The 12,370-nt window shown below is 42.1% G+C and overlaps 1 protein-coding gene across 1 annotated transcript in view; it reads left to right on the plus strand.

Moving 5' to 3' along the window:
• meis1a (Meis homeobox 1 a) overlaps window positions 1–12,370 on the plus strand; it is a 208,844-nt gene that overhangs the window by 82,335 nt on the left and 114,139 nt on the right. The window contains exon 9 of the mRNA XM_048600888.1: window positions 10,355–10,458. Coding sequence (XP_048456845.1) covers window positions 10,355–10,458 — 104 coding nt within the window. The remainder of the gene's footprint in view (window positions 1–10,354; window positions 10,459–12,370) is intronic.

A 12,370-nucleotide genomic window follows, 5' to 3' on the forward strand; every position in this document is an offset into this window, starting at 1 on the left:
TCAAGTATAGTTTCCAAATGGAATAGAGAAGGTGTAGACATTGAAATCATTTTAGAAGTAACTGGATCTTGAAAGAGGATGTAAGGGTGGTTTTGGTGGGTCATTCTGAATGCTTGAATGGCCTTCCTTATCTGTAATTATCTTGTAATCCTGTGAAAGCAATTAGAAGTCAAGATCCAGGCTGACTTTCCACTTCCCAATCTGCATTCAGCAAGGCCAATTGTTCTCCCTCATTACTGCTACCTTGACTGAGGATCTACATCATCAGTGAACTCCAATCAGCAGAGCCTACTCTCCTGGTAGAGTCATCTCCATTTCTTGGCGTTCTTCCAAAGATGTTGCAGGGAACATTTAAAGTTGAACTTGGCCAATTTAAGGTCTTCTTAAGCTCTTTTGCTCATTTCTTTATTTGTAAGTCTCATTCGCCCATCAGCCCTGTGCTTAATCATCTTTATTAGCTGACTTCAATTACAAAACTCTCATCCTTCCTAACAAACCCCTCCATGACCATGCCACACCTCCATCTCAGTAACTTTCTTCAGCCTGGGAGCACTCCTGGGGGCAGGCATGGTGGGCACTGTGGATAGCACTGCTGCCTCACAGCATCATGGACATGGGTTCAATACCACTGTCAGGTAATTGTGTGGAGTTTGCACATTCTCCCCGTGTCTGCATGGGTTTCCTCCGGGTGCTCCGGTTTCCTCCCACAGTCCAAAGATGTGCAGGTTAGGTGAATTGGCCGTGTTAAATTGCCCATAGTGTCCAGGGATGTGCAGGTTTAGTGGATTAGCCGTGGGAAATGCAGGGTTACAGGGGTAGGATGGGGGTGTGGGTCTGGGTGTGATGCTGTTCGGAGGGGTGGTGTGGACTCAATGGGCTGAATGGCCTGCTTACAAACTATGAGGATTCTACGATTTCAGATTTCGTTTAGTCCGCTGCTGGTCATTGTACCTTCATCCGTCCCTAAGCTCTGGTATTTCTGCCTCTTTACCTTTGCTTTCTGATAATGTTCTTTAAAACCTACATTGACCATGCTTCTGGTTATTTGCCCTGATACCCCTTTAAATGACAGGGTTTCAGATTTTGCTCTTTGATGCTCCCATGCATTTGCCTTAGGATGCTTCTTTTTAAGTGAAAAGTTCTGTATAAATATAAATTGCCAAAATGACAGGGAGGAGGGCCAGTCGAGAAACAATTATAAAGGTATTTCTGAAAAATCAAGAGCTTTTCTTTTCCCTGTTTGGCAGCTCGTTTCTAGGGCAGCAGCTGGGCAGATAGGCAAGTGAGAATTGAACTGTCCACTTGTACAAATTTATAGTTAACCACTTTGTCTAGCTCACAGCTCTTTATTAAAAACAGAAGTATTTTCTGGCAGCGCTAATTACTTTCACCAGCAATATTTACCAGTGTTTCTCCTCCACTCATGCCCTCTTTGCTTCGGAACTCCACGAGGTACCTGCTGACGGTCAATCTTAAAAAGGGGTTTTAAGAACCTGCAGCAGTCAATGCTAAATTAGAGAATGCAACCTGTTTGATAACGCTGGACTGTTTCAGGGATGGTAGTCAATTATGAAAGAATAGCTCGGACGGAACAAAATAACAACGACATGATTTTCAAAAGCAGAAACTTGGTCACAGCATCTTCACATCACTGTCTCGCCAGAACTCGAAAGCAGTTTTGTTAGATCGTTACCTTCCAGCCCTGACATGCCAAGCTTACCACTGTTTATTCCCACAACTACGAAGGAAAATAACGAGGTGCACTCAGACCTTACTTAAGTCTGTAGATCTTAGTGCCTTGTCAGAACGGAATAAGAGTTTGTTGTGCATGTCCTGCTTGCATTCATTCCCAAGTTCTGAAATGCAGAGGAGATAGCATTGTGGCCCCATGTAAGCTGCTATAAAAATTCATGTACGGATTAACTGATGAAGCAAAATGACAAAGTATTAATCCAGTTAGTAAACTTTTACTATCGCTGTGCTGCACATGTGCATCCAGATATTTTTGAATATTTTAATGATCCAGACACCGGGGCTGAGAGAATCTTGAACACTGAGCTGTTGGGCATTCATTCATGTCAGTAATGTCATTTTGTAATAGTGCTGTATCAAGTTGGAATCAAGGTGTTTTCTGATGAAATGTACAAATATCTTGTTAGTGCTAAATCGCAGTGTGGGTTTATCAACAACAAACACAGGAAATGCTGGAAAAACTCAGCAGGTCTGGCAGCTTCTGTGGAGAGAGAAACAGAGTTAACATTTTGAGTCCAGTATGACTCTTCTGTAGAACTGAAATGTGTTGGAAAATTTTTTTTATATACTTTCAATAGAGACAGAGGCCCAGTGCATTATCATTGCTTTTCTTATTAATTTATGGGATCTGGGCAATGCTGGCTAACCAGCATTTATTGCCCATCCCTATTTGCCCAGAGGCCAGTTCAGAGTCTACACATTGCTGTGGGTCTGGAGTCACATGTAGGCCAGAACAGGTAAGGATGGTAGTTTCCTTCCCTAAAGGATATCAGTGAATCAGATGAGTTTTACTGACAACTAACACTGGTTTCATGGTCATCGTCAGACTCTTAATTCCAGATTTTTCTTATAAATTCAAATTCCACCATCTGCTGTTCCACTTTTTCCTACACTTCCACCAGGACGAGGGAAATGCCTCCCTGGGCTCTGCTGCTACATTCTACACCCTCCAGGGAGCAGCAATGATCCTTTCAATATTCTTTTTTATGCTTCTTCAGATAAATATTGATAAAGGGTCATTTGTATGTAAAGATACCTTAAGCCACTATTAGAATCATAAAGATCAGCTCACTGTGATACTCTTAACGTGCTTGAGTTCTGCCTGTAAACAAAAACTGTGAGACATTGGCCTACTTTCTGCTCTGCCATTCAATAGGACCACATCTAACAGATTGACGTGAACGCACAAACACTTTGACCAACGTTTTCTGTGACCGTTTTCCCCAAACCTTATCACTTTATAACAGTGAAGCCCAAAGAACAGTCAGCAGTTTTACTAAATGAAACAGGGCATGCAGGGGTCGCAGTCTAAGAATAAGGGGTGAGCCATTCAGGATTGAGATGAGGAAGAGTTTCTTCTCTCAGAAAGCTGTGAACCTGTGGAATTCTCTCCCACAGGAAGCTGCTGGGGCCAGTTCATTGGATATATTCAAGAGGGAGCTGGCTGTGGGCCTTGTGGCTAAAAGGATTAAGGGGTATGGGGGAAAAGCAGGAGTGGGATACTGAAATTGCATAATCAGCCATGATAATATGGAGTGGTGGTGCAGGCTTGAAGGGCCGAATGGCCCACTCCTGCACCTATTTTCTATATTTCCATTCATCATTTTGATAATGACCATAGGCCACTTTGAAAGACAAACAGGTATAATAAAATTATTCAATTCCTCCCAATCAGAAAATCATCCCTACCACTCTCTTCGAATAAATAGATCAGTTATCAAGACAGTGTTGACCAGAATATTATTTTACCACAGCTCTATGTTGTTTGGGAGAATGACATCCCTGGCTTTACTAACACACTGCTGCATTTTGACTGCAGTGAAATCTCAATTTAGAAAAAAAGGGTTTTCTTTTGTTGAAAATGAATGAGTGCGACTGACCCAGCATATCATTCCACCGCTCCCCATCACTATCCCCATCACCATCACAGCCCGACTCACAGTTCCCCTTCACCAAGGGACTCACAGTGCCTTCTCCCCATGGTGTAATTTTCAACTCCTTCCCCTCGTTCCCAAGCCAGCATCTCCCTGAAAGCCCCCTTTTCCCAGACATGGCTGATTGCTAGGCAGCTGACAGCCACCTTCTCAAGGGGCAGCTAGGGATGGGCAATAAATGCTGGGCCCAGCCAGCAATGCCCGTCCCCACAGGTGAATTAAAAAAAAGTGACTGTGTGCTGTAGATAGACCCACAATGTCCTTGGAAGTGAATTCTGGGATTTTTGACCCAGCGACACAGAAGGAACGGCGATATATTTCCAAGTCATGATGATGAGTGGCTTGGAGGGGAACTTGGAGGGGGTAGTGTTCCCATGTATCTGCTGCCCTTGTCCTTCTGGATGGAAGTGGTCGTGGGTTTGGAAGGTGCTGTGTGAGGATCTTTGGTGAATTTCTGCAGTGCATCTTGTAGATGGTACACACTGCTGTTACTGAGTGTCAGTGGTGGAGGGAATGGATGTGGTTCCAAGTCACTTCAAGTGCTCTCTGTTAAATGCAGTCAGGTTTTCTGGTTCTCATGCCCATTGATGCAGTGAGTTCTAGACACCCACCATCCCCTGGGTGAAACATTTTCACCTCAACTCTGCACAGAAGTGAACAATGTAGGACTGTGGACCATTGTTCCAGAAATTGGGTGCAACGACAGAGGAATTGGCAGAGCTTTAAGGCACTCTGTATTAGCAGCTAACTTCATAATTGTTGAATTTGCATGCTTGACTGAGAGTGAGATAAGATTATTTAAAAAAAGAACTCGATGATATAGCAGTTCAGGTTTTGTGACAACATTTGATTGCTTTCAAAACTGTTATTTTTCTGCCTTATCTTTTATGGGTTCACCAAGGTTTGAGCCATTGTCAGCTCCAGGGAATGTTTTTACATGAACTCCGAAGTACTTTCATTCATTGCTGCATGTCACAGTGTTAATGTATACAGACTATGATGTGTACTGTCAGTGCTACTTAAATCTCTCCTCCTTACAATCATTACTGGCAACGATCGACAGGTTTGCTGATACTGAGGGTTGTATTTGCAACCTCACATTGTAGATGTGTTCCTCGTTGTAAGTAGATTGAGGCTTGTTATTTTCGGTACGGTAAAGAAACTGAGTTTTTAATCTGCAATGTTTCAATCCTCTGATGACTGACTCACTTTGTTCTATGGAGTTTTTTTGATAATATTGCTAGAACAGAACAGGACAGAGAAAAATCAAATACACTAACTGTTGTATTGACCATGCTGAAGCCCGTCCAGTTCCAAAAAGAAGTTCAGTGTCACAACTACAAAGTTTAGACCATAAGACATAAGACCAGGAGTAGGCCATTCGGCCCATTGAGACTGTGCCACCATTCAATGAGATCACGGCTGATCTGATAATCCTCAACTCCACTTTCCTGCCTTTTCCCCGCAACCTTCGATTCCCTTACTGCTTAAAAACACTATTCATCTCAGCCTTGGAATGTGGAAAAATTCCACAGATTCGCTATCCACTGAGAGAAGAAATTCCTCCCCATCTCTGTCTTAAATATACAACACCTTACTCTGAGATGATGCGCTCTGGTCCTAGATTCTCCCGCCAGGGCAATCAGCCATTTTGCATCTACCCTGTCAAGCCCCCAAAAAATCTTGAATGTTTCAATAAGGTTGCCTCTCATTCTTCTACATTCCAATAAGCACAAGTTCAATCTACTCACCTCTCCTCATAAGACAGTCCCTCCATACCTGGTGTCAGCCTAGTGGACCTTCTCTGGATTGCTTCCAATATCAGTGTATCTTTTTGCTAATATAAGGGGCCCAGAATTGTTTAAATATTCCAACTGTAGTCTCACTAGTTCCTTGTATAATTTCACCAAGACCTCCTTACTTTTACATTACATTCCCTTTGAATTAACAAGCCAGTCAATGACCACTACCCCAATTGAATAAATTGAGCGCAGATTTGCTAAGGATTGCTTTAATTGCTTAAGGATCAACTGAGATTTTTGTTTCCCTATATTGGGTTATTTATTGCAGCATCTTCCCGGGGTGGGGTGATAGCCTAGTGATATTGTCAGTAGAATATTAATCCAGAGATCCTGTTAATGTCCAGGGGACCTGGGTTTGAATCACACCACAGCTGATGGTGGAATTTAAATTTAATAAAAATCTGGAATTAATCCATTGTTGATTGTTAGAAAAGCCCACCTGATGTTCTTTAGGGAAGGAACAGAAGAACATAAGAACTAGGAGCAGGAGTAGGCCATCTGGCCCCTCGAGCCTGCCCCGCCATTTAATAAGATCATGGCTGATCTTTTTGAGACTCAGCTCCACTTACCCGCCCACTCACCATAACCCTTAATTCCTTTACTGTTCAAAAATTTATCTAGCCTTGCCTTAAAAACATTCAGCGAGGTAGCTTCAACTGCTTCACTGGGCAGGGAATTCCACAGATTCACAACCCTTTGGGTGAAGAAGTTCCTCCTGACCTCAGTCCTACATCTGCTTCCCTTTATTTTGAGGCGATGCCCCCTAGTCCTAGTTGCACCTGCTAGCGGAAACAACCTCCCTGCCTCCACGTTATCTATTCCCTTCATAATCTTATATGTTTCTATAAGATCTCCCCATCCCCATGGAAACTGCCATTCTTACCCAGTCTGACCTACATGTGACTCCAGACCCACAGGAATATGGTTGAGTCTTAACTGCCCTCTGGGCAATTAGGGATGGGCATTCCTCATCCCTGAATGAATTTTAAAATATTCCTTGAAATTGTTACAGTGAAGAAGGATGCAATTCACCACATTGTGTCTGTGCCAGCTCCCAAGTGGGCATCACTTTTGAGTGCCATTCTCTCTCTAACCCTGCACGTTGTTTCTTCTCAAATAACTATCTAATTCCTTGTTGAAAGCCTTAGTTGATCCTGATTCACCACACTCTCATTCTCACACAGACTCAACACCCTAACCAAGAGTTCTATGCAGAAGCTTTCTTCTGTATTTCTTGCTTTTTTTGCTAATGACTTTAAATCTGTCCCCCTTCACCTCTGCGCCTCCATTCCGAATTCCTGCGCCTTAGAACAGTTTCTCTCTCTCTCTCTTTCTATATGGTTGTATCTTGGATGACTCCAGGGTACTTCTGGAGGTCTCTTCACCTATGTGTGTAGAAACCTGGTTTGACCATTCGCTATTGTGGCAAGGATGAGTTCCAAGAAATAGTTAATGAAGCAGTTCTTAAAGTGCCAATGTCTTTTTGGAATAAAATGAAACAAGTTATTGTGGTGTTGCTGGAAGGAAGGTGAGACCTTTTGTTTATTTCATTTTGAGGGTGGTCATGTACGCCAGGTCAAACTTGTTACATGAGATTTCTTTTCTAATGCCTTCAGTGTGAGTAGAAGCCAAATAAGCAGGTAACTGGAAATTAACGATGCCACAAGCCTTGGCAGGGTAGGCTTCTCCTTTGAGATAATATGTAGTAACTAAAGAAAGACCTGTGTGCCTCTTGCAGGTGCAAATTTGTGACAATAACCACCTCTTTATCTTAATAACAACTCCCAACGTGTGAAAACTACTGCAGTAGTCAGAAAGTGAATGTTCGAAATTTGAGCTCATTCAGCCCCATGTAGTTAGTGTTTATAACACAGGGTTACCACATGGTTGCCTTTGGTCAAAAATAATTTTTCAGAAGTCTTCCCTCCCATTTTTGACCCCCCTGCAACCGCACCAGCCCTCCCCTTTCCCACTACCACCCCTTGCTGCTTTCTGTTTTCATGTTGAATTTATCGAGAAGTAAATTGTAAGGATGAAGCACTGCCTGACTTCCCACTCTGTTCTTTCTTTTGCACACAGCTCCCCAGAAGAATGCCAATTTGTGAAATTATGTGATAGAGTAATTAGCGAAAGCCAGAGCTTTCTGATTGCTGCCATGCGCACTCATTCAAAGCATCTTAAACACTGCAGTAATACGCTAACAGGCTGCAGAAAGTGCCCTGGTTTATTTGTAAATAAGACTGCAGGAGAACCACATATGAAAGCACTCAAAACACTACCTCATGAATTAGTCACAGTAAAGCTTTTGAGATCTGTAAAATGCACATGTAAAATCTGAGCTGAAAAAGCTGCATGCCTCTTATAATATAATTAGGATCTAATTTACCACCCTTTGCACACAGATGTAATAACGTCTAGATATTTATTTTCTCCTTAAGCACATTACATGTACCTCTGCAAAGCAGTTATTGAACAGAAACAGGTGTGTGAATCCCTAATTCATTTCTTCACTATAAACACAGAGCAGTTTAGAAGAAATATTTACCAAAAGGACGTAGCAGAAAGAAATGAGAATGCCGGTAAATGACATGTTAATGGACAGTTGCCCTTTACTTACTGATGGATTTTGTGATGGTTAAGTAAATTAAGGCAAATGCAAGAAAAATCAATAGCCGTGCAGAGGCCTGGTTGAGGCTTGTAGACTATAGACAGAATGACAGATGTTCTGCATATGACCTCGCTAAGAATTAATGCTTGTAGTACTAGGCACACATTGAACTTTTTTTTTGCTCCACAGAATTTTTTTTCGCTCGAATACTGCAAACCCATTGTAATTATCAGAAGCTATGCCTGTAACACTGCTTATGCACAAAACAAATTTATGGATCTATTTTAATATATAACAATTTGGTCAAATTTATATATAGATGTTTATATGCCTGTGTCAAATTGCCTAAATCCTTTTATTGATTCCTTTACTGTTCTTTTGTGAACATTTTAAACATTTGACCCATTCGACCCTGTTGAAAATTGCTGAACTCTATCGGAGGGCAAACTGTTTAGTGTGGTGGTATGGCATTTGGAAAATCAGATGTTGTGAAGTCCAGTTCTTTCATTCAAATATTGGCACTTGAGGAGAAATGCCTGATAAAGTTGGAAATGTGCGTCCAGGCATCCAACTGGATGAAAATTCATGGAATTATTTAAATATTTGTCGCTACTAATATCTGGCTTCAAACCTCACATTTCCGAGTTGTAAGTTGCCTGACTTCCCAAAGTCTGCCCACCATCGACAAGACACAAGTCAGGAGTGTGATGGAGTACTCCCCATTTGCCCTGGATGGGTGCAGTCCCAACAATACTTAAGAAGCTTCACACTATCCAGGACAAAGCAGCCCCTTTGACAGGCACCACACCCACAAACACCCACTCCTTCCACCACCGACGCTCAGTAGCAGCAGTGTGTACCAAGTACAAAATGCACTGCAGAAATTCACCAAAGCTCCTTAGGCAGCAACTTCCAAACTCATGACAGCTTTCATCTAGAAGGACAAGGGCAGCAGATACATGGGAACACTGTCCCCTTCAAGCTCCCCTCTGAGCCACTCATCATTCTGACTTGGAAATATATCGCCGTTCCTTAAGTGTCACTGAGTGAAAATCCTGGAACTTCTTGCCTTAAAGCATGGAATGTTCCTACATCACATAGACAGCAGCAATTGATGGAAATGGCTCACCACCACATCCTCCAGGCAATTGGGATTAGGTGATAAATACTGGACGAAAGCTAGTGGTGTTCAGACCCTGAATGTATAAAATAAACCAAGCCCACCTTGTTCCTTTTGATATCTTTTTAGCCGTGTTCACTTCCTCAAGTTAGCTTCCCTCCCTCTGGTTATTTTGCAGTTCCTTGTCCACGAGACAATGTGAAGAAGGTGGGACAATATTTTCAACTGGAACTAGTATTGTCTCTAATTTCACCTGGAAGCAAAAGTCAACTTTGGAAGATGTGTGATGAAATTCATGATATCTGGCTCAAATTACACAAGGGGACATACATTATCAAGACACAGAAACTATTTCTGCTGTTTTGGGGGGCTTAGACAGCCTAATTTATTTTGTATTCTTTCACAGATTGTGGGTGTCACTGGCTACGCCAACATTTATTGTCCATCCCTAATTGCCCAGAGGACAGTTGAGAGTCAACCACATTGCTGTGGGTCTGGAGTCACATGTTGGCCAGACCAGTTGAGGATGGCATTAGGAAACTAGTGAGGTATTCTCACCAATCAACAGCAGTTTCATGATCATCACGTTAATTCCCGATTTTTAATTGAGTCCAAATTCCAAAATCTGCCTTGGCAGGATTTGAACCCATGTTCCCAGATTGTTACCTGGGAGTTTTGATTAATAGTCTAGTGATAATTCCAGTAAGCCATCACCTCCCCATCTGGGAAGCTCTTTGGATTGAAACAAGGGGAACACTTTCACACAAAATGTGATGGAAATTTGGAATTCTCATCCTCAAATGGTACATCAGACCAAATTAATTGTTAATCTTAGAACTGAGATTGGCAGAGATGTGGAATAGAAACACAACAAAGATGGTCCAGTAAGTTGGGTCGCACAGCAGCCATGGTCTCATTGAAAGGCAGAACAGATTGAAGGGGTTAAATGGCCCCCTTCCTTGCCTATGTTCCTGCATCTTAGGGAAAGTCTGAGTGTTAACACAGCTGTGAATATTATTCTAACCAGTTTGGAGCCCAGCTCTTCTCAAGGGCAGCCAGGGATAGGCAATAAATGCTGACCAGTCAGCGACATCCATGTCCCATGAGAGAATTTTTTTAAAAAACTCCTGCTTTACAGCATCAGGAATGGCTTGACAATTATTTAGTGTTACATTTCCTGCACTCTTGTGAGAAAGAGCTGATTGGAGGCAATACTGGGCATTTCCCAGCAAGTGGAAGAAGGTTAGTCTGGCTATTTTGAGCACTAATTTGTTAATGACTAATTTATTATGTATCATGACATAGATGTGAACCAAATAATAAGAGCATTTCTCAAAATACTAATTCTGGATGCTAGAATGATTGCATGTAACAGACTTGAGTGAATACTGAAGGGCTGGATTGTAATTTAACAGGTTGTATGAAAATTATTATTTCATTAATGCTGTACGGCAAATTAAGACACTTCAGAATTTGCAAATAACAATGTTTTCGATGTCAGGCTAAATAGATTATCTTTTTAGAATAAATTAGTTAAACTGCTACAGTTTCTAGGTTTCCAACTATTTTTGGATATTTTGGAGAATTCAGGAAGTTCGGCTTAGATAGTCGGAGTTTCCCATTTATGACCCTGCAGTCACAGTTAAGATACTTCAATGTCACTGCCAATTTCAGCTGCCTAGTGCAAGTTTCAGCTTATTCCCGAAGAAATTCTTATTCAGCCCCTGTTCTCTTCTTGACTTGCAGTAGGTAGCCTCAAACATGTTGGAGCAGAAGCATTTTTAAGTGGAGCAGAAAAGCCCTTAAGCAGAACCGACCCATGCTTTCGTGTTCGATCCCAGCCTCGCTGCCCCACCTTCTCAAAAATTCCTTCTCTCTTCACACATTAATCCAATTGACATTAGGGTCTGTTTTTACTGTATCTCCTTCAACGGGTCCTATCTGCTGCATTAAACTTCAAAACAACTTTTCCCAGACCCCTATTACTCTTTGCCTGAAGACAAAAGAATCTCGTTATGCTAACTTACTTACCTTTTAAGTATTCCCCAGTTTTCAGCTTTTCACTAACTTGTAGCTCCCCGGATCACCCTGTGACAATACCTACACCTGATTAGTTAATGGGGAGCGAGTTCCCTCTATTTTATAGCCGCATTCACTATTACGAAGCAATTTGCAAAATAAAGACACTTTCCCTCTGGACCTGCACAAATCATCCCAAATGAACATAGGAACAGGAGTAGGCCATTCAGCCCCTCATGACTACTCCTCCATTCCAGATCATGACTGATCATCTTCCTCAATGCCAAATTCCTGCACGATCTCCATATCCATTGATGTTGTGAGTAAGAAGAAACCAATCAGACTCTGTCTTCAGTCTGTTTAATGACTGAACTGAGGTAGAAAACTCCACCCTTTGAGTGAAGAAGTTATTCCTCATCATGATCCTAAAAGGTTTGTCTTTTATTCTGAGACTGTGTGCCCTCATTCTATTCCCCAGAACCAAAGGAAATGTTCTCTTTACATCTTCGCTGTCCATCCCTATAAGAGTTTTCTAAGTTTTGTTGAAATCGCCAATGAAGTCTGGCTCGAGACCTGAGAGTAAAGATCGAGGCTGAGACTGCAGTGCAACCTGGGTGGAGTGCTGCACTGTTAGAGGGGCCATCTTTCAGATGAGACGTAAAGCCCTCCTTCCTGTCTGCCGTCTCATTTGGCTGTAGAGGATCCTTAGGCAGCATTCTGAAGAGCAGCTGGGCAATGCTCAGATCTGGATTAGCATCAAAATATTGTTCCAATGTAATCTTCCAGCACAGGATCAGGCCATTTGGCCCAACTGATCTATACCTGGGCTTTTTTTATTATTCATGAGATGTGAGCATTGCCCACAGGGTCAGCATTTGTTGTCCATCCCTAATTCCCATTAAACTGAAAGGCTCGCTTGACCATTCAAGTGGATTGTTAAGAATCAGCCTCATTGCTCAGGGTCTGGAGTCACCTGTAGACCAGAACAGGTAAGGATGGCAGATTTCCTCCCCTGAAGGATATAATTGAAGAAGTTTTTTTTACAATTATCAAAAAAGGTTACATGCTCACCATTAAGCTGTCCTTTAATTGTGGATTTTTAACTTCAGTCATATGTCACCATCTGGCCATGGTG

Source organism: Rhincodon typus, chromosome 9, assembly GCF_021869965.1.
Source record: "Rhincodon typus isolate 14 chromosome 9, sRhiTyp1.1, whole genome shotgun sequence".
Classification (NCBI taxonomy): domain Eukaryota; kingdom Metazoa; phylum Chordata; class Chondrichthyes; order Orectolobiformes; family Rhincodontidae; genus Rhincodon; species Rhincodon typus.